Source organism: Bufo bufo, chromosome 9 (genome assembly GCF_905171765.1).
Source record: "Bufo bufo chromosome 9, aBufBuf1.1, whole genome shotgun sequence".
NCBI classification, from domain to species: Eukaryota; Metazoa; Chordata; class Amphibia; order Anura; family Bufonidae; genus Bufo; species Bufo bufo.
The window spans coordinates 33,140,317-33,163,465 of NC_053397.1; the positions used below are offsets into that span (position 1 = coordinate 33,140,317).

Genomic DNA, 23,149 nt, shown 5'->3' on the forward strand with positions numbered 1-23,149 from the left:
TTCAGTTCGCTTATCTCAGCAACTAAATGGTGACAAATCCCATCATTTATCCACAATGTCGCCTCTTCGTGTAGTTCAGCATTCAGGTCTCCACAAGGCCCGTCCTGATGAACTGAACCCCTAATAGAAGAGAACAGCGTCACACTCGTCTTCATCGCCGCTGATGATCTCTGATGAAAAGTGAATGCGGAAATATAAATAATGTGAATCCAGAGAAGTTCTCTCATGTACATAATATCCACTATTTATTCCCCAGAATAAAATCTCATGAACATTTCAGTTTTATTACAAGTGTGAGAATTACCGTCGTCTGGAGGAGAAACCGGCAAATACATGAAGAGAGATGAGGCCGGACATCAAAACGCTTCTTCAATCCCCTCAGTTACTACATAACCTGCCTATCTATCTATCTGTTATCTATCTATCTATCTATCTATCTATCTATCTATCTGTTATCTATTATCTATCTATCTATCTATCTATCTATCTATCTATCTATCTGTTATCTATTATCTATCTATCTATCTGTTATCTATCTATTTATATATCTATCTATATATCTATCTATCTATCTATTATCTATATCTATCTACTATGTTATCTATCTATCTATATCTGTCTATCTATCTATCTATCTATCTCATATATATATTTTATCTATCTATCTATCTATCTATCTATCTATCTATCTATCTATCTATTATCTATCAATCAACCAAAAAAGCTTTATTATTAAGCAGGTCTAAATTATACATTAGTATTGCCAAAGCATGTGGGAAATAGGGGGTTGAGAATCTATCTATATATCTATTATCTATCTACCTTTATATATCCATCTATCTATTATCTATCTCACATCTATCTATCTATCTATCTACCTTTATATATCCATCTATCTATTATCTATCTCACATCTATCTATCTATCTATCTATCTATCTATCTATCTATCTATCTATCTATCTATCTATTCCATATCTATCTATCTATTCCATATCTATCTATCTATCTATCTATCTCATATCTATCTATCTATCTATCTATCTATCTCATATCTATCTATCTATCTATCTATCTATCTCATATCTATCCATATCTATCTATCTATCTCATATCTATCTATCAGCAGCACCGCAGGTCCAAAGTAAAATCGGGGGCCAGCAGATGTTGGAGCGATCCAATCTCCCAAAAATGGTAGAAAACCAAAATATTCCACGGCCTCCAGAAGAAGTAACATGGATGTGACTTTAATTCACCAACGCAACGTTTCCACCGTTTGAGGAAGGTTCCAGTGTGTGGTCCGAAACGTTGCGTTGGTGAATTAAAGTCACATCCATGTTACTTCTTCTGGAGGCCGTGGAATATTTTGGTTTTCTCTCTATCCAGACACACACCTCTCCTCCCAATCTCTACTCCTGGTCCTGTCCTGAGGCTGGGGTCAGAGTGATGGAGATCTGGTGGAGACTGAGGTGTTTGGGAGATTCCCAGGAGAGTCGTGAATGATCTTAATGTACTATAAATGTTTAATAAACACTAAACTCCATCCTCCGTACATGTAACAATAAGGAGTAATAATGTACAAACCTCCCGTATAGACATGACCTGCACTGGGCCAGTATACGGGCCACTTACCTCACATGATGTGTAGGGGGGGGGGTTCATCTGTTTTACTGTCAATGTATTTAAGCGGGGAAAATGGAAATAAAGAATACAGCTTCCCATTACATGACATTGTGCCCTGGATATCAGGACTTAATGCACCAGTTGCAAACACTGGATATATAAATGATAGGAGTGGTTGTCCTCCATGTGGCCAGCCTGTTGTGAGTGTGGCCGGTTCACACAGGAGCTCGGGTGTCAGGGACAGTTGGGGAAGCGGAGCCGCGTGCAGATCACGTTACCGTGTGAATGGAGGAGGAGGAGGAGGCGGCTGTGTCTGACATGGAGGACACAGAGGCCCAGCGGAGCAGACCCGGGGCAGGCCTGGCTGCAGGTTGCTAAGCAACGTCCACGCTGTTTCCTGCACTTACTGGGGACGTTCTATCTCTGCCCTGTATTCCTGGGGCCCCCGGTAATAAGTCCTGTGCAGTGTAAGTGACAACTAGGAACCTGCCATTAACCCTTACCGTCAGCAAGGAAGGATGTCCCAGGGAGTAGATGCATGTTTGTTTGTTTTTTATTTTTATTTTTTATTAAGCAATCGGTACAACGCGTTTCAGGGCTGAGATCCCCTTCTCTAGGTACTAATTACTTCTGAGAGACCCCAGGCATCCCTGACCAGAAGTACCTGCATCCCTGACCAGAAGTACCTGCATCCCTGACCAGAAGTACCTGCATCCCTGACCAGAAGTACCTGCATCCCTGACCAGAAGTACCTGCATCCCTGACACTTAGCACAACCCCCCAAGGTGAGCCTCCATTTTTATTACTTTACCCCTGAGGCGCGCCGTTTCTTGCACGTTCTACAGTGGACACAGCCTGCACAAACCATTAACCCTTACCGTGTCAGTGCAATGCACCATTCACCGTATGGCCTGCGCTGTCACCTCTCCAGATGCAATACAGACATGGGCTCCTAGGAGCCCAGCTGGGGGGGCCACAGCCAGCAGAAGAGCCTCACTGCACATTTTGTCTCTCCTATTAACCCTTTGTTCACACTATTAGTGCCAGCAGGGTAAATGTAGTACTACTTGGTAAATAGTATGTAATGCTGTGGACTGCTACCTGACTACAACTCCCAGCATGCTGGATGCTGTAGTTTCACTGGAGAGTCACAGTTTGCAGAAGATTGATGTCATTTGTGGTTAAGCGGAATCCTTCCTCCGGACGGAGAGACCCCCTTCCCTTTGCACCTATGCTGTGGCTAATATAGACCCCTTCCATTCAGGGCCGAGGTAGAACACAAGTGCCGCTGGCGCATTCATGGGTCCATACTTTATTAACTAAGTAGCAGGACATGTAGGTCATACATGGGGGATGTCCCTGCACTTACTATTATTTCTGGGCGCCGCTCCGTTGCGCAGCTGTGGCCCCCGTTACATTCTCACGCGCTGTATGCTAAGTAACAGCATCGGAACACCAGGGAGGAGACATCAGCTTCTCTCCTGGGCGTTCCTTCTCTCTGGCTGTAGCGCTGTCCAATCGCAGCGCAGAACGTCACAGCCAGGGACGGAAAAAAAACTCCCCTTCTCCCTGGCTGTGACGTCCTGCTCTGCGATTGGACAGCGCTACAGCCAGAGAGAAGGAACGCCCAGGAGAGAAGCTGATGTCTCCTCCCTGGTGTTCCGATGCTGTTACTTAGCATACAGCGCGGGAGAATGTAACGGGGGCCACAGCAGCGCAGAAATAATAGTAAGTGCAGGGACATCCCCCATGTATGCCCTACATGTCCTGCTACTTAGTTAATAAAGTATGGCCCCATGAAAGGTCCTCCAGTGTCCAGCGGGGCTCAAGAGGCAGTTGCCCTGCTTCTATTACGGTCACAAACCCGTGCCTACCGCCATATTACGTCACTGTGCTATCAGATAAGGGAAGCCTTTCCCATAGCATGCTTTCCAGATATAGCAAGACTGATTGGGCTGATCGTTATGTACACGGTTCCTGTACAGAGATACGTGAACATTAAAGGGGTCTTCCCACCCCACGTATGGCAAGAGCAGTTCTGAAGACAGTTGTGGGTCCCAGCAGGGAAAATATCCATTTAAAGGAGCGTGAGATCGATGGCCTATAGTTAGGATAGGTCATTAGTATCTGACTGGTGGGGACCCCCCCCGCGGATCATCTGTTTAAAGGGGCCGCTGCCTCTTCTTAGGCCAGTGATGTCACATTCATTGGTCACATGGCTTATTTAAAGTTCATTCTCATTAAAGTGAATAGGCTTGAGCTGCAGTACCAAGCACAGCCACTATGCAATGAATGGCGCTGTGCTTGGTGAGCTGTCAGGAGGCTGGAGTCAGTGGTCTCTCCCAACAGCAGATCGGTGGGGCACTGATCAGATATTGATGACCTATCCCGAGGTCCCCTTTAAGACTGGTAAATGCAGTGCCAGTCTTGTCAGATTCCCCCGTTTGCTTTGAATTTCTTTGCTCCTTAATTTTGGCTCAACGGTGACATACAGGGTGCCATACCCCTTTACCATCAAACTTTACCCACTTTTAGAGGGTTGGTCAAAAAGTGCCTCATTAAATGTGGCCCGCGGCACGCCTGCCACAATACTGTCTCAATTTGAGGCCAAATTTTGGAGCAATTCCATTAGTAAATCTCCCTGTTTATATGGGAGCCCTGTGCATGCAAGCTTCTAGACTACAGGCCGCACACGTTGCGTCTTATGTGCGGATTTGTATGGGGAAAATCTGCAGCGTAAAGCAGCGCCAGCTACGTGGATGAGATATGAAGACTCTGATCCACACGTTGCAGAATTGTCCTGTGTGTGAAGTGAACTGCGGACCAGATTTTGAAATCTCAGTTCTTTCTGGGGATTTTCAGTGCGGAGTTCACCCTTTGCAATTCCATGTGGATATTACAGCAGATTTATTCTGGACTCTCAGCACAATCGGCATGCAGAAGATATGCAGATCAGAGGTCAGGAATAGACGAAGGAGCTCTGGAAATGTGAGGGGAAGGTTTTCAGTTTTCTACGATCATCTGAATGTTTGGAGGGTTGGAGATCTGGAACCGAGGGGAAGGATGGGAGAAAACTTGGAACTAACAACCCCTGGGGTCCTAACCTGTGCCCCTTAACATCACAATCCTCACCCACTTCTCTGTGGTCCCGCCACCTATTCCCATCTTCTTTCAGTCCCTGCAGCTTGGTCCCGTGACCGCTGTGACCAATCACAGGCCTCAGCGATCACATCGGCTTGAGCGATACATCATATGTCACAGTTGCGATGTGTCGTGTGACTGCAGAGGCCTGTGACTGGCTGCAGCCGTTTCGGGACTGAGCCACTTCCCGGTCATGCAGGACATATCGTTGAAGCTTATATGAGGTCTGTGATTGTCTGCAACATATAAACCCCGTTCACCAATAAGCGGTTTGGTCCCGGAGTTCATCGTGTCTGGCATAGCTGGAAAGGTCCGGAGCGCTGCCAGGTCCCATTAGTGCCGAATAATGGCACTAATGCCGAAAACACCGTCGGATCCCATATGAGTCAATGGACTCAGGCAGGGAAAGGCAGCACCTGGCTCTGCCAGAACAGCCTGTCATGTACGACTAACTCTAGTCCTTTTCCCAGCAGGCCAATATGGTAGCTATTACAGTCGTTTAGACATGATATTATACATTTGTGCACTAGGAGTTTTGTATTCTCTTTTGGCCACTTCAACACTGTCAGTATTTTTCATAAGCAGTCCGGTTGCCTGGACCCATTCGTCTTCTCCTCCTTCCTGGTGGGCCTGGCCGCTAGAGTAGTTCCCTTTTTTCTCTTGCAGGGTGTAGGCCTGATTTCTGCTGGCACCACCCGTTGCCGTCCATAGAGACAGCGGGCGCATGCCCTAATCTTCCGCCGTCATTGGATGGTCACCAACGGCTACTTAAAAGGGTTGTCCGGGTTCAGAGCTGAACATTTTCATTTTCACCCCGGCAGCCCCCCTGACTTGAGCCTCGGAGTAGTTCCTGCTTCGATGCTCTCCTTTGCCCTGCGCTAAATTGCGCAGGGCAAAGGCATTTTTTGGAGATCCGGTGACGTAACGGGGCTCTCCATGGGGCTGCCAGGAAGCCCGTTGACGTCACCGGAACTGATGGGCGGGATTTAGCGCTGCCCTAGCCAGTAAAACGGCTAGGGCAGCGCTAAAGCCCACCCATCTGAGCCGGTGACGTCACCGAACACACTGTGTGTTATTGAAAGCAAAAGAGCCCGTGCCCTGCGCGATTTAACAGGGGGGCTGCCTGGGTGAAAATAAGGGTATGTCCGGGTTCAGCTCAGCTTAACATGAGCAATAGGTTCCAGTTCACTAGTTCCTGCTAAGGTGGGCTGCTTTACTTTTGTTCCCCTGTGCACCCACTCCAGTCTGTTTTCTGGATTTTGATCTTTCGCTGCCTGTGCTGATTGTTGTCTGATCTCTACTGACCCGGACCTTTCTGCCCTGACCTCAGACCGTTTACTAGATTGCATGTACTCTGCCTTCCCTGATCTCAGCCTGTCCCTGACTACAGATTTGCCTGATCCCCCATTGTCCCGTACCAGTATGTCTTGACCCTCGTGGTTCAGCAGTCCCTTGAGCAGAGACTAGTCTAAGAGGTAGCAGCCTGGTGGTTTCCCTGCAGCAGAGTCCAGATTCCTGTATAGGGGTTAAAGCGTGAATACCAGGGGGGGCCACATACATAATACCTATGGGAGTAGCCCCAAGTGCATTCACACCCACTGCGTAACACTGGGCAGCAGATCCCTTACACAGGATGATTTTCGCGTCCACATTAAGGATGCCGTCACCTGATGAATTAGCATTTTCACCTTTACATAGGGCAATTATCAGAAATGAACATTTCTTCCCTCCCAATAATTGCCCTGATAGTCAGCCTTTGTAAAGAGGCCGTAGGATTGATACTAAATGAATTGGGGTTTTATGAAGCACTATAAAGCAATATAAAAACAGAAGAGCAAAAAGTGTCGGAGCTGTTGTCTGCTCTCCGGAATATAAAATGAATCGGGAGCTGTTTACGGTGTTGCTACTATGGAGATAATCCAGCCGCAAGGCTCTGCAAGCAGAATGAGATCTGAAGATTTAAGTGCTTCGAGAATAAAGAAAAATGCTGCTATATAGTTCTTGTCTTCAGACTTATAAAGGGGATTAATACCAAGTCTGGCCTCTTACAGGTGTTTATTACCGAGATGTCTGCATCGAAACAAAGTAATAAACTACTAGCACCATATCAATAAATACATAGCAATAACAAGATCCTGCTAAAATGATACAGGACCGCAGATTAGACGTCACACTGGACACCTTTTGGGAGTATAAAGGCAGCAAGTATGCAGTTTAATAGGATAATGCATTAAAGATAATCCATCCCGAAATGAATGATTTATTTGTGCAAAAAAATAAAAAAAAACACTGGGAGAGATTTACTAATCCTTTCTAAAATGTAGACTTAGACAAGCAGTCTAAAGATGCACCAAATTTATCACAGCGGCTCAGACTGGATTATAAATTTGGTGTATGGTTTAGCTTGCACCAAAATTGTGGCCCAAAATTTAAGCCATGCCCCCTTTCCATTAAGCCACGCCCCTTTTCAAGTTGTAGAAACCCAAACCAGATGAGCTAGGCACCATGGAGTATTGTTTTTGGAAAATAGTTAATAGTATAAATAGTTCTAAAATGTAAAAAGGCGTTTTCCAAGATTTTTTTTACTGATGTCCTATCCTCTTGATAGGTCATCAGTATCTGATCAGTGGGGGTCCAACACCCGGGACCCTCGCCGATCAGCTGTTTGAGAAGGCACCAGGGTTTCTGTGAGCGCCGCTGCCTTCTTGCAGCTTGAGTGGGGCTGAGCTTCTCGTAGGCCACATGACCGATGAACGTGTTATCACTGGCCTAGGAAAAGCAGAGAGAAGGCTTCGGCGCTACCGCGAGCACTGTTGCCTTCTCCAACAGCTGATTGGCAGGGGTCCCAGGGAAGGAGCGGGTTGTCTCTGCCCTGTCATTAAGTCTAGGGCATCCGAGGGCCACCAGGGTTTTCTAGGTTCCGTTGTATGGGCATCCCTACCATCGAGAGGTGCCCATACGGATAGGAGTTAGGGCCAGGAGCAGGGTTTTATAGGTGGTGACCCTTTTCCTTCCCTAGCGGTGAGGCCTAGTGTCTTTTCCCTTCTTGTTGTCTTTTGGTGTTCTCCCCTACTACATCCGTGACATTATCCAGAGCCAATACCGCCATTTTTTGTTCTGATCTGTGCAGCTATGGATGCTATGGTCAAACAGCTGCAGAATTTGACTTTGGAGGTAGCAGACCTCCGTGCGATGGTTTTGCAGCCACAGGCTGCTGGTTCCGGTGGTGGGTTCCAGGCCTGCCCTGAACCGAAGGTAGCTCTCCCGGACAGGTTTTCCGGGGGTAGTGACAATTTCATCTAGTTCAGGGAGTCATGTAAATTATACTTTAGGCTAGGTTCACACCTGAGCATTTTACAGCGCGTTCGTACGCGCTGTAAAACGCTCAACAGGCAAAAACCAATGTTTCCCTATGGGCATGGTTCTCACCTGAACGCGCTGTAAAAAGCCCTACGCCCCAAGAAGTACAGGAGCTTCTTTGGGGCGTATTGTCGCGCATAACACCTCTGTTTTTCATTGTACGCCTCTGTGGTCAATAGCAAAAACGCGCATACGACGCGCGTTTCCAAAATACAAAAACGCCCCAAAATACACCTCAAAAACGCCCGATAAAAACGCCTGTAAACAGCGCTTATCGAATACGCTCAGGTGTGAATCCAGCCTTAGGCTTCGTCCATACTCTTCTGGTGATGAGTGTCAACGTGTGGGTATGATTATTATTTTATTGCTTAAAGTGGACGCCTAATCTTGGGCTTTTTCTCTGCCGACCGGATCACCGTCCCTCCGGTCGGTAGATGAATTCTTAAGGCTGGGTTCAGACCTGAGTGCATTTTATATGCGCGTTTAACGCGCGTTTTTGTCGCGCGTTTTTATGCGCGTTTTTTTGCAATAGTAAACGCGCGTTTGACGCGCGTTTGTGTGATTGACTGCAGTGTCCTATGGCCACAAACGCGCGTCAAAACGCCCCAAAGAAGCTCAAGTGAGAACCAGGGCCATAGGGAAGCATTGGTTTTCATGTGTTGAGCGTTTTACAGCGCGTTTGAACGCGCTGTAAAACGCTCAGGTCTGAACCCAGCCTTAGAGCCTTGGGTCTTAGCTATGATGACCCGGATCGGATCTCTCAGGCCAAGACCAAGTTACGGGGTTTGCGGCAGGGAGAACGTTCTGCGGAGACCTTTTGCTCTGAATTTAGGAGATGGGCTACGGATACAGAGTGGAACGATTCTGCTCTCCGTAGCCAATTCTGCCAGGGTCTCTGTGAGAGACTGCAGGACGCATTGGCTTTTCATGAAAATCCTGAGTCATTAGAAGCAGCTATGTCCCTTGCTGTACGTCTTGATAGACGCCTGAGGGAGAGATCTAGGGGTCCTCACCTTCAGAACTTACTGTCCAATAAGGGTACTGCTTCCTTTGACACTTATGGTGAAGAGGCACTGGTGTTTGCGCCTTGTGATGAGCCTATACAGTTAGGAGGAGCTACTCCTGGAACTGCTGGCAAAAGCTTGGGTCATGTGAAAGGAGTCTGCTTTTGTTGTGGCAAGAAGGGACATTTTGTGAATATTTGTCCGTACTTGCAGCATCAAGGTGTAAACAAAAGGAACAAAAAAAATTACTATTGGTAGTGTGGGTGGGCAGCAAGAAAACCTACTTTTGTCTTTTACTGGTAGTACCCGTTTTCTCCTGTCAGTCGAGGTGGCGCTAGAGTCCAAAACTGTGAAGATCAAAGCATTTATCGACAGTGGGGCAGGAGTTAACTTGATTGATGGACAGTTTGTACGCATTCACGGGTTGACTACTAATGCATTAGAGAATAGTATTTTTGTCTTTGCAATTGACTCAGCACCTCTCGCCCAAAAATGCCTGTCGCAGGTAGTGAATGACATTCATTTAAGAGTGGGTGATTTGCATCAGGAATCTATCTCCTGTTATGTATTGGAGAGTCTGCCTGCTCCGTTGGTCTTGGGCTTACCATGGTTAAGCAAACATAACCCTAACATCGATTGGCAAGCGAGACAGATTCTCGAGTGGAGTGATTTTTGCATGGACAACTGTCTTAATGCATCGTTCTCTATGGTTACCACTAAAACTGTACCCTCGTTCATTTCTGAATTTTCTGATGTGTTTTCTGAGAGTGGTAATCAGGAGTTGCCTCTGCACCGGGAGTATGACTGTCCCGTCAATCTTATTCCCGAAGCTAAATTGCCCAAATCTCGGTTGTATAATCTTTCGGAAACTGAAAGAAAGGCTATGCGAGAGTATATCACCGAGAGTTTGGCAAAGGGACATATTAGACCATCCAAGTCCCCAGTGGCTGCTGGATTTTTCTTTGTAAAAAAAAGGATGGTATCCTGAGACCATGTCTGGACTTCCATGAGCTCAGTCGTATTACCATACGTGATCCTTACCCCCTTCCTTTGATTCCGGATTTGTTTGGTCAGATTGTTGGTGCCAAGGTGTTCTCTAAATTGGGTCTGAGGGGGGCATATAATCTGGTAAGGCTCAAGGAGGGGGATGAGTGGAAGACCGCATTTAATACCCCTGAGGGTCATTTTGAAAACCTGGTCATGCCCTTGAGTTAACCAATGCTCTTGCGGTTTTTCAACACTTTGTCAAGGACATCTTTCATCATCTGGTGGGGAGGTTTGTCGTTGTATACCTTGATGACATACTAATTTATTCGCCTAATATGGAGACTCATCAGGATCATGTGAAACAGGTGTTACAGATCCTAAGAGAGAATAAGTTGTATTCTAAGATGGAAAAGTGTGTATTTGCTGTACAGGAAGTGCAATTTCTGGGTTACTTGCTCTCATCCTCAGGTTTTCGTATGGATCCCGAGAAGGTCCGTGCCGTGTTGGACTGGGATCGACCCGAAAATCTGTGCCACACAATCTGCGGTTTTTGGGGTTTACCAGCTACTACCGTAAATTTATCTTGAACTATTCATCGGTGGTTAAACCTTTAACAGACATGACTAGGAAGGGTGCTGATATTTCTATCTGGTCTGATGCGGCATTACAGGCCTTTTCTGCTGTGAAAGAATGTTTTGCTTCGGCCCCTATTCTGGTGCAACCGGACGTGTCTCAGCCATTTATTGTTGAGTTTGACGCGTCAGAGGTTGGGGTAGGAGCAATATTGTCGCAGGGTCCTTCACCCAGTAAATGGCGCGCATGTGCATTTTTCTCTAAAAAAACTCTCGACTGTTGAAAGGAATTATGATGTGGGGAATAAGGAATTGCTGGCCATTAAGTTGGCATTCGAGGAATGGCGGCATTGGTTGGAAGGAGCAATTCATCCTATTACGGTAATTACGGATCACAAGAATCTGTGGCCTACTTGGAGTCGGCTAATCGACTGAACCCAAGGCAGGCCAGATAGTCATTGTTTTTCACCAGATTTAACTTCATCGTCACTTACCGCCCTGGGGTTAAGAACGTCAAGGCGGATGCTTTTGTCACGTAGCTTTCCTGGGGGAGGGTGAGTCTAATGACCCTAGTCCCATTTTATCTGAAGGGGTAGTTATTTCCGCTCTTTACCCTGATCTCGAGGCCAGGGTGTTGGAGGCACAGGAGGATGCTCCGGACTCTTGTCCTCAGGGGAAATAGTTTGTTCCCCCCGAATTACGTCACAAGGTGTTCGAGGAACATCACTGTACAGTGCTTGCTGGGCACCCTGGGAGCAGATCGACTATCGATCTAATCTTTTGCAGATTCTAGTGGCCGGGGTTGCGTAAGTGTATTAAGGACTATGTGTCAGCCTGTGGTACCTGTGCACGTGCTAAGGTGACACATACTCGGCCTTTCGGATCTCTGCTTCCATTGCCCATCCCGTCCAGACCTTGGACCCATTTGTCCATGGATTTTATCACGGATTTACCGAATTCTACAGGAAAGACCGTGATTCTGGTGGTTGTCGATCGTTTTAGTAAAATGGCACACTTTATTGCATTACCTAGTCTACCCAATGCTAAAACTCTTGCGCAGGTGTTTGTCGACAACATCGTGAAACTACATGGCATTCTCTCTGATGTGGTGTCCGATAGAGGGACTCAGTTTGTTTCCAGATTCTGGAGAGCGTTCTGTACTCGTCTGGGTGTACAATTGTCCTTCTCTTCGGCTTTTCATCCTCAGTCGAACGGACAGACGGAGCGCACTAATCAGAATCTGGAGACTTACTTGAGATGTTTTGTTTCAGAGAATCAGGAAGAGTGGTCTTCATTTTTGTCGTTAGCTGAGTTTGCTATAAATAACCGTAGACAGGAATCCACTGATAAGTCGCCGTTTTTTGGGGCATATGGGTTCCATCCACAGTTTGGTACATTTTCTGGTGCTCATAATTCCGGCATTCCTGAGGAGGAACGATTTTCCTCTTCTTTGTCTTCTATTTGGCGGAAAATCCAAAATAACCTGGAAAAGATGGGCAACAGGTATAAGCGTGCGGCTGATAGGAGACAGGAGGTCCGGACCTGAGAGTGGGTGATTCTACAAGAAACATTAAACTTAAGTTACCTTCTTGGAAGTTGGGACCAAGATTTATTGGTCCATATAAGATCACTGCCATTGTTAACCCTGTAGCCTTCCGTCTTGAACTTCCTCAGGCATTGAAAATCCATAACGTAGTTCATAAATCGTTGTTAAAGAAATGTGTTGAACCTGTTGAGTCGTCCTCCTTGCCTCCCGCTCCTGTCAGGGTGGACGGCAATTTGGAATTTTAGATCAGCAGGATTGTGGACTCCCGAGTTCTTCGGAGATCCCTCCAGTATCTCATTCATTGGAGAGGATACGGACCAGAGGAGAGGATGTGGGTTCCAGCGACCAATGTTAATGCTAGTCGTCTGGTGAGAGTATTCCACAGAGCTCATCCTGATAAGGTCGGTCCTGGGTGCCCGGAGGTCACCCGTAGAAGGGGGAAGGGGGGGGTACTGTCACACCGGTGACAGGTTTGAGAAGGTCTGAAAGATTATCTGCTCATTAGTGATCTGACAGCCTCTTTTGGTTTCACTTTGTCTGTGTGTTGCTTGTATGTCCACACCTCCTGTTCAGGTGTGGATCATGTGACCTTTACCTCCAGTGGCGTTGCTAGGGCTGGTGTCACCCGGTGCGGTAGAAAATGGTGTCACCCCCCCCCCCCCCCTCCCCGAAGCAATAATTTTTTTGCCATATATGGGGGCTATGGTGGTGCTACTGCCATAGGGGGCATCCGTTAGCTCAGCAGACCCCCCCTAGCAGTCAGAGCCTGGTCTCGGGAGGGACACTTCCAGATTATTTTCTGCCCGCCACCACAAAACAATGGTGCTTATAGAACAGACTACACAGTGTAGCGGTATACTGTATATTGTGTGGCACAGTGTATGCTATATGTGTATAACAAACATATTTCACATAAAAACTTACAGTTACTTGGCTCGGCCCTTGGGGATCTCGGACGCCACTTCAACACTTTGGCCGGGGGCTCGGCGAAGCTGATGTTGTGTTTTACCCTAATGAGAAAGATTTAATCATAGGGATTTGGAGAAAGGGCAGAGGAATAGCAGAGCAGGGAGAGGCTGGTGCTGCTACTAGGGGGCTAATACCATAGGGGAGTAATAAAGCCCACCATAATGCCCCCCCCTAGTAGAAATAATTCTCCTTTTAATGCCCCCAGTTGAGCTAATGTCCCCATAGTGCCCCCATAATGTCCCAGTATAAAATACCCCTATATAGCGCTCCCAGTAAATTCCCCCATAGTGCTCCTCTCCCCCCTTCCTGCTAGTGCCCCCCATAATGTACCAGTATAAAATGCCCCATATATAGTGCCCCAGTAGATTCCCTCAGTGTCCGGCCTCTGATAGGCTGCCGGCCTAGTGTCCCCCATAATGCCCCCCAATAATGTGCCAGTAAGTGTCCCCATAGATGCCCCCCCATCATGTGCCAGTATCAAGTGCCTCTCTCCTCCCCCCCCCACATGTCCAGTATCATAGTGCCATCTACCCCTCTATTGTGCCAGTATCAAGTGTCTCTCTTCTTCACACCAGTATAAAGTGCCTCTCTCTTCCCCCCCATGTCCCAGTATCATAGTGCCATCTCCCCTCCCCAAAAGTGCCAGTATCAAGTGCCTCTCCCCCCCCCATGTCCCAGTATCATAGTGCCATGCCATCTCCCCCCCATGTGCCAGTATCAGGTGCCAACCTCCCTCCCCCCATGTGCCAGTATCAAGTGCCTCCCGCTCCCCCCATGGCAGTAACAGTCGGGTATTAAAAAATAAATAAACACTTACCTTCATGTCAGCGATGCGATGCAGCCTCTTCCTGTATGTCCATATATGGAATCAGTGCTTGTGTATTCTAATTTAGCCTGTATTTCAGAAAAGTTTCTGCTGGGATTCGAACCCACGCCCTTCTGTATCAGAGGCAAAGCACTTAACCACACAGCCATAAGAGCTGCATTGCTACTGACTGAAAAAATATGAGACTTGTTTAATTAATACTGTTATAGCTGGCTAAGTGTACATCTATACACATCACAGCTGCCCTAACACACCCAGCTCTGCTACATCTATACACATGACAGCTGTCCCAGCACACTCAGCCCTGCTATATCTCTATATATGATAGCTGCCCCAGCACACCCAGCTCTGCTACATCTAATACACATGACAGCTGCTGGTGCAGCTGTCATGTGTATTAGATGTAGCAGAGCTGGGTGTGCTGGGGCAGCTATCATATATAGAGATATAGCAAAGCTGAGTGTGCTGGGACAGCTGTCATATAGAGATATAGCAGTGCTGGGTGTGTTGGGGCAGCTGTCATGTGTATAGATGTACACTTAGCCAGCTATAACAGTAGAAGTCTCATATTTTTTCAGTCAGTAGTAATGCTGCTCTTATGGCTGTGTGGTTAAGTGCTTTGCCTCTGATACAGAAGGGCGTGGGTTTGAATCCCAGTAGAAACTTTTCTGAAATACAGGCTAAATTAGAATACACAAGCACTGATTCCATTTATGGACATACAGGGCGGGACACAGGAAGAGGCTGCATCGCAGTGCTTTGCCTCTGATACAGAAGGTCGCAGGTTCGAATCCCAGACACATCTTTCCTTCTCCTGAGGACGGCAATACAAATGACTCGTAAATGCCGGCCCTGCTGGTGTCACCCGGTGCGGTCCGCACTCCTCTTGCAACGCCACTGTTTACCTCCCCCTATTTAGTTTGACTTCACCCATCACTCCTTGCTCTGGATAGCTTAATTTGGTGTTGGAAGAGCTGGAGTGTGGTTCTAGTTTAAGTCCTCATCATCCATCATCCTTAGAAGTTAAGTGTTCCGCTTGTTGTGTTTTGTATTCCCCCCTCTTTTGTTTACTAGGCCTCAGTGAGACGCTGGTTCCTTCACCAGGGAAGGAGCGGGTTGTCTCTGCCCTGTCATTAAGTCTAGGGCATCCGAGGGCCACCAGGGTTTTCTAGGTTCCTGTGTATGGGCATGCCCCTAATCGAGAGGTGCCCATATGGATAGGAGTTAGGGCCAGGAGCAGGGTTTTATAGGTGGTGACCCTTTTCCTTCCCTAGCGGTGAGGCCTAGTGTCTTTTCCCTTCCGTCTTGTTGTCTTTTGGTGTTCTCCCCTACTACATCTGTGACACCTATGCAGAGGATAGGTTATCAGTAAACAAAATCCTGAAAAAAAAAACTTTAATGTGACATTATGTATCAAAATTACACCAGATTTCATGGCACCAGATGGCATTTTATGACAAGATCTTGTAGGGGTTGTCAGTGCCGCTGCAGTGGGATATTCTAGTAAACAGTGGGCATTCAAATGAATAGGTAATCATACAATACGTGGCTTTTGTGGAAAATGCCTGTTTCCAGTGGCTGAATGGCAGAGGAGGGTCGCGGGTAGGATAACATCTTCTATTATAACATTATAATAGGGTAAAGGGACAAGGGTTTTCCATTTGGAGCACCCTCTTTAAGTGTAGCATACAGAGCACCTTTGTTATTTTCATTGTTCTCCTCCACTAATGCAGCAGAACAACAGCAATGACCAGTGTAGAAGTGAACATACTGTAGCCCCAAACACTTGAGCTGAGCTATAACAGTTACCATTAGCTACTGAATCTGCTGAATCATGTCTTTGTTGTGTCTCTCTGTTTCTGTTCTTTCTCCCTCCTCCTCCTTCCTCTGCCCCTTTTCGTAGACTTCTATTGGATGATATGATCTGATCCTTCAGTGAGCAGGCAGCCCGTCTTGGTTTTAACAAAGCAGATTATTCATATATTTCAGAAATAAAGTTGGTTTAGGAAGGAAACAGCAGACAACTCTAGAACAAGCCATTTTCTCCAATAAGATGTCTTACAAAGTTTCTTGTATTCACCTGTTTTATTGATTTATACAAAGTTGTGTGAAAGCTCAGTGACCAGTTAAGGTTTGTTACACCTTGAGTCTAAGGCCCCCTTACGGACTATGCTTATCTTCCTTTTTGTTATATACTGTGTATGGAGACAGCTTGATTTTGTGATGTTTGTGAAATAATCTGTATCAGGCCATACTATTGCATAGCGTAGTGCTTTACCAATGAACACGCGTGTCAAGAAAGACAAGATATATATGACTAATGGTAATGAATACAGAATCAAAGGATGGATGAGCAAGTTCTAACCATCAGATTTATGTGCTTTGGTGGATTGATGGGCAAACCATGACTAATAGATGCATGCACTTAGATGAATTAGGAATTGATAGGTTAGGCAGGCATAATAGATGCATGCATGGAGGGGAATCAATGAGGGAAGCTCAGCTAATCTTTGGCATCATTTCAATATTTTGTCTATTTCACGTAGTGAAGCGAATTTAAACTTAAGGCAGATTTCACATGGGGAGACCACCGCACAGATCATTATTTAATTGATCACACGCATTACATGGAAATGGTTATTAGAATATAAATCATCCCCATGGTTATGACAGACAGTCACGCAGTTATGCTTTCTAATTACAGACGCCCAATAATAATTTCATCCATCATTTGCCAAGCAGTGAACTTTTGAAATACCTCGATCATTTCTAAAAATTGTTTAGATCATAAAACTATTAACTTTAGAGAAGATTATTTGTTACTTTTTGCACTTATAAATAAAGACGAAGTGCTGGGTTCCAGTCTCATCCAAGTTAATTTCTCCCACTTGGAAAAAAAAAAAGAAGCCAAATGCGAAAGTGTAAGAACTCTGGATCGGGTAGCTCACCAGTGCTCGGCAATGGTCATCCACTGCGGTACCTCAAGGGCAAAAAATTGCCAAAACTGGAATAATGGCTTTCCACAGACTCTACACTTACACTTAGGGCTCATGCACACAACCGTATGCCCTCCGAGACATACTGTCCGTGAGCGCGGGGCCATTAGTCCTGGAGCGGCATACATCGTGCGCATGGGAGCGCACAGCATCATAGGTTACGGAGGAGTTATGTAAGTAGAAGTATCAGCGGCCTTGGCACTTACAGCCCGGACACCGCCCCTGGGCACTTACAGCCCGGACACATCCCCTGGGCACTTACAGCCCGGACACCGCCCCTGGGCACTTACAGCCCGGACACCGCCCCTGGGCACTTACAGCCCGGACACCTCCCCTGGGCACTTACAGCCCGGACACCGCCCCTGGGCACTTACAGCCCGGACACCGCCCATGGGCACTTACAGCCCGGACACCGCCCCTGGGCACTTACAGCCCGGACACCGCCCATGGGCACTTACAGCCCGGACACCGCCCATGGGCACTTACAGCCCGGACACCGCACATGGGCACTTACAGCCCGGACACCGCCCCTGGGCACTTACAGCCCGGACACCGCCCCTGGGCACTTACAGCCCGGACACCGCCCATGGGCACTTACAGCCCGGACACCGCCCCTGGGCACTTACAGCCCGGACACCGCCCATGGGCACTTACAGCCCGGACACCGCCCATGGGCACTTACAGCCCGGACACCGCCCATGGGCACTTACAGCCCGGACACCGCCCCTGGGCACTTACAGCCCGGACACCTCCCCTGGGCACTTACAGCCCGGACACCGCCCCTGGGCACTTACAGCCCGGACACCGCCCATGGGCACTTACAGCTCGGACACCGCCCATGGGCACTTACAGCCCGGACACCGCCCCTGGGCACTTACAGCCCGGACACCGCCCCTGGGCACTTGCGAGCCCTCATTTACATATGAATAAAACAGTGATTTTGCCTCTGTTGAACTTCAGAACACCACAACAACGGTACCATTTGACTCATGTATAATTCTGCTACAGCGCTATGTAAGCGGTCTATAATGTCAAATTGTGGTGACAGACTCCCTTTAAATTTCTAACAGTAAAATACGGAATTGCTCTTTGTACTCTTCCCAACCATTTTATGCTATTCTAATGTGCATGTATACACAGTATATAGTACCAGGGGTGGGCAACCTGCGGCACTCCAGCTGTTGTGAAACTACAATTCCCAGCATGCATACTTGATCTACTCTTCTCTGAACTCTCATAGAAATAAATGGAGCATGATGGGAATTGTAGTTTCACAACAGCCAGAGTGCCGCAGGTTGCCCACCCCTTTAGCATATATATATATATATATATATATATATATATATATATACCGTATTTTCTGGCGTATAAGACGACTGGGCGTATAAAATGACCCCCAACTTTTCCAGTTAAAATATAGGATTTGGGCTATACTCACCATATAAGACTACCCCTCTTCCAACGCTATTTACTTTGGCATCAAGATCTGCAGGTAATTGTTGTGCAATTTTCAGCTTTTGCCTCAGTACTATATTATGCCTTTCCAAGAATCTAGTACACCAGGATACAGTGGCCTTAGATCTGTTGCTGTGATCTGGGTTAGATTTGGCCACTGAAGTGCAAACAAACGTATTTTATTTAGTGTCACTACATAACCGTTTTGGCGATGCTCATTCACCATGTCTGCTACATGTTCTGGCCAATGTGGGGTGCCTCTTCTTAATGCACACTTACCCCATGGCATACTCTTTAATGCTTTTTCATTTGCTTTCCAGTCCCGAACCATCTTTTCTGTTACTCCATATTGTCTTGCAGCAGCGCAGTTATTATGTTCCATGGCAATGTTTACAACTTTAAGTTTGAAACTGGCTTCATATTTCTTTCTTCTTGCTGGTAGAGCCATGATGGGGTCTTGACTGTTAGCCATTTGTATACTGTACTGTATGTACTGGTGCTGTACTGTATGAACTGGTACAGATACTGGTGCTGTACTGTATGAACTGGTACAGATACTGGTGCTGTACTGTATGAACTGGTACAGATACTGGTGCTGTACTGTATGAACAGATACTGGTGCTGTACTGTATGTACAGATACTGGTGCTGTACTGTATGAACAGATACTGGTGCTGTACTGTATGAACCGGTACAGATACTGGTGCTGTACTGTATGTACAGATACTGGTGCTGTACTGTATGTCCAGATACTGGTGCTGTACTGTATGTCCAGATACTGGTGCTGTACTGTATGTACAGATACTGGTGCTGTACTGTATGTCCAGATACTGGTGCTGTACTGTATGTCCAGATACTGGTGCTGTACTGTATGTACAGATACTGGTGCTGTACTGTATGAACCGGTACAGATACTGGTGCTGTACTGTATGTACAGATACTGGTGTTGTACTGTATGTACAGATACTGGTGCTGTACTGTATGTACAGATACTGGTGCTGTACTGTATGTCCAGATACTGGTGCTGTACTGTATGTCCAGATACTGGTGCTGTACTGTATGTACAGATACTGGTGCTGTACTGTATGTACAGATACTGGTGTTGTACTGTATGTACAGATACTGGTGCTGTACTGTATGTCCAGATACTGGTGCTGTACTGTATGTACAGATACTGGTGCTGTACTGTATGTACAGATACTGGTGCTGTACTGTATGTACAGATACTGGTGCTGTACTGTATGTACAGATACTGGTGCTGTACTGTATGTCCAGATACTGGTGCTGTACTGTATGTACAGATACTGGTGCTGTACTGTATGTCCAGATACTGGTGCTGTACTGTATGTACAGATACTGGTGCTGTACTGTATGTACAGATACTGGTGCTGTACTGTATGTACAGATACTGGTGCTGTACTGTATGTCCAGATACTGGTGCTGTACTGTATGTCCAGATACTGGTGCTGTACTGTATGTACAGATACTGGTGCTGTACTGTATGTACAGATACTGGTGTTGTACTGTATGTACAGATACTGGTGCTGTACTGTATGTACAGATACTGGTGCTGTACTGTATGTCCAGATACTGGTGCTGTACTGTATGTACAGATACTGGTGCTGTACTGTATGTACAGATACTGGTGCTGTACTGTATGTACAGATACTGGTGCTGTACTGTATGTACAGATACTGGTGCTGTACTGTATGTACAGATACTGGTGTTGTACTGTATGTACAGATACTGGTGCTGTACTGTATGTCCAGATACTGGTGCTGTACTGTATGTACAGATACTGGTGCTGTACTGTATGAACCGGTACAGATACTGGTGCTGTACTGTATGTCCAGATACTGGTGCTGTACTGTATGTCCAGATACTGGTGCTGTACTGTATCTACAGATACTGGTGCTGTACTGTATGTCCAGATACTGGTGCTGTACTGTATGTACAGATACTGGTGCTGTACTGTATTCACCACCACATGTATCTGCTCCCCAGATAGACTCTGTTTTTTCACCACAGATAAAATGCACAACAAACTTCATTAGAGATCCGCCGTTCCAACATTATAATTGGGTGAAGTGCAGATGCTCCTGCTTCCCCCTGCCTTCCCTCAGAATCGCCAATCCAACCCAGTATACAACAACCAGCCAATCACGGCAAGCGATGTACCGGTATTTTCTGTGCACACTGCATACAAAGCCTGCTTGGATTGGGTGGGTCGCTCTCCCTGTCTGCCCAGCCCTCCCTGTCTTCAAGACGATCTGAGCGGTAGTACGCAATGTGATACTGCCGGCACGAGAAAAACCACTGAGAGCAGGGAGAGGGGGCTGCTTCGGGAGCGGCTGGCCGGGATGCAGCGCACGGTGGCTCAGCTAGAGGGCGCCTGTCCCTGAGACTGGAGAAGGACAGCTTCTCCCGTCCGGCTAGGAAGTAAGTTTCAGTATACCGGCATATAAGACAACACCCGGCCTATAAGACGACCCCCGACTTTTGAGGAGATTTTCATGTGTTAAAAAGTTGTCTTATACGCAGGAAAATACAGTACATATATAAAGTATGTGTAACTAGATCACTTATGTTTTACAGACATATTGGGCTCACAGAACACCAAGACGTCTTCAGCAGGCCAGCAACATGTTCAAAAATGATTATCAGGTATAAGTGTATAATATAAATATGGTACATAATATAATTGTATTTTCTATGTGACTTGATATGTTTTTCATACAGTGTATTAGACTCAAGCATCTTTCAGTTATATCTGTAAAACTGTTTCAAATCAAATAGTGTCGCGGCTGTGTCACGGTCTTGGTGTTATTCGCTGTGACACATTTGCCGCATATGCTGGTTGCTGGGGCAATGTGTAGTTTATGCAGCATGTGTTTGCACTGCTCCCTGTATCCTGGTTCCTTCCATGTCTAGTACTTGTGGGGTTAAGTTCCTGAGCTGGGTGTGGTCACTAGGTGCTATTTATCCTGTCTGTTGCTGAGGGCCAGGAGTTTAGTTGTCCTCCAGCCTTTGTTTGGTGCTGGAGCTATGTTCCTGTCCTGGGTGTTCCATCTGCCCAGTTCTTGAGGGCCACCTAGTGAGAAATTGATGTCACCTTCCCTTCCTACTCTGTTTTTATGTGTGATACGGTTTAGGTTATGGATTGGTTTTGTATGTCTAGTTGTTGTCCCGTGTCTGGTCTGTTTCTGGTGTGTATAGTCCTGCATGGATGCTAGACATTTCCCCTGTCTGTGCCTTTTTTGAGAGGGCTCTTGGGTTCCCCGGAGGGGGAACAACGAGTCAGTGTGCAGCTCTGCCTGAGGCCGCCATGCATCCTCTCCGCATGGGGGTCCAGGCAGTTACTGGTGTGCAGGGTTTTGTGTTTGTTGTTTGTACTGGGCCCTGTATGGTGTTCTGGTTCCAGTACATATGCATGGGTTCCAGTCATTGTTGTGTGGACTGCTGGTGTTTCTTCCAGCAGCCGCGGCAGGTAAGTCGCCTTGTATATTGGTGCTCTTGGTCCAGTGGTTGTTCTTGCCACTGGTTTCTTACCTGCCGTGTTCCAGTTTGCTACTCACTGTCATCTCTCTATGTTTGTGTGTATTGGTGTTATGCTTACATTGTAGGATTTTCTAGGGGTCAGGTGGACTCCTACTAAAACATTACTGAAAACTTGTTGTTAAATGTTTTAGAGGTCAGGTGGACCCGCGCTAGAACATGACAGTAAGTTTTGTTTTCCTCTTTCCTTTGTTTCTAGGCCTGAGGGAGATTCTGTTTCATCATTTTGGTGGAGGAAACGGTTGTTTCTATTCCTGAAACTATTACTAGGGTTCTACAGGGTGAGTTAGGGCCCTAGGTTCCGGTGTATGAACTTCCCTACCATCGAGGCCTGTTCATACTTATAGTTAGTCAGGACTTGCATTAGGGTTGCTCTAGGAGGTGACCAGCTCCCTTACCACCAGTTTTCAGGCCTAGTTTCTGTTCCGCTTCCCATCGGTGTTCAGTGTGGAGTTTCCTCCCACACCGCACCGTGACAAAAAGACCCCCATTACAGCTCCTATAGGTTGACACCCACATACTAGGAGATCTGCTAGCTGCGCTATGTGTTTTATAGCTATAATGGCCACCAAATATCTTGCAAAGTAACTTTAGACAAGGACCTTTTCACACACAGTGGCCAGAAAATGTATAGACAATTAAGTTTTTAATGCAAATTAGTGTGTTTTTTAAAATTATTTCCTTCCTTCCTTCGTTCCTTCATTCCTTCCCTCAAGAAGGGCAAGCTGGTAGGTTATGCAAACTGAGGAAGTAGCAGTTGTCTCTAAGTTCTGTAGATTATCAAATTTTCAAGCAACTAGGTCCAATCTGTGGCATGTAGGAGGGGCATAAAAGTCAGATTGAAAGCAGTGTTTTTTTCGGATCAAGTCTTGTGGGATGCCTCCTGTTTGTTGATGTGCTAGTTATCACCACTTATTGCACACTGAGGGACACAATCCTTAAACTGAGAGACCTTGGTTTATCACTCCAAGAGATCGCTACCCGCCTAGGCCGGGACATCAGCACTTTTCAACAGTGTGTGTCCTGGTGTTTGAGAGTGAAACTACAAAGTGAAACGGGAACCTCTGCACGGACGGATCGTCTGATTAGTAGAATGGCGCATAGTGATACATTCTGT

General features: G+C 46.6%; 1 protein-coding gene across 1 annotated transcript in view; it reads left to right on the plus strand.

Annotated features, from left to right (window-relative positions):
- Nucleotides 1-2,121: 2,121 nt before the first annotated feature.
- CFAP20DC (CFAP20 domain containing) overlaps nt 2,122-23,149 on the plus strand; it is a 334,505-nt gene continuing 313,477 nt past the window's right edge. Inside the window, exons 1-2 of the mRNA XM_040408726.1 lie at nt 2,122-2,407; nt 21,073-21,141. Of these exons, the coding sequence (XP_040264660.1) occupies nt 21,121-21,141 (21 nt within the window). The 5' untranslated portion in view covers nt 2,122-2,407; nt 21,073-21,120. The remainder of the gene's footprint in view (nt 2,408-21,072; nt 21,142-23,149) is intronic.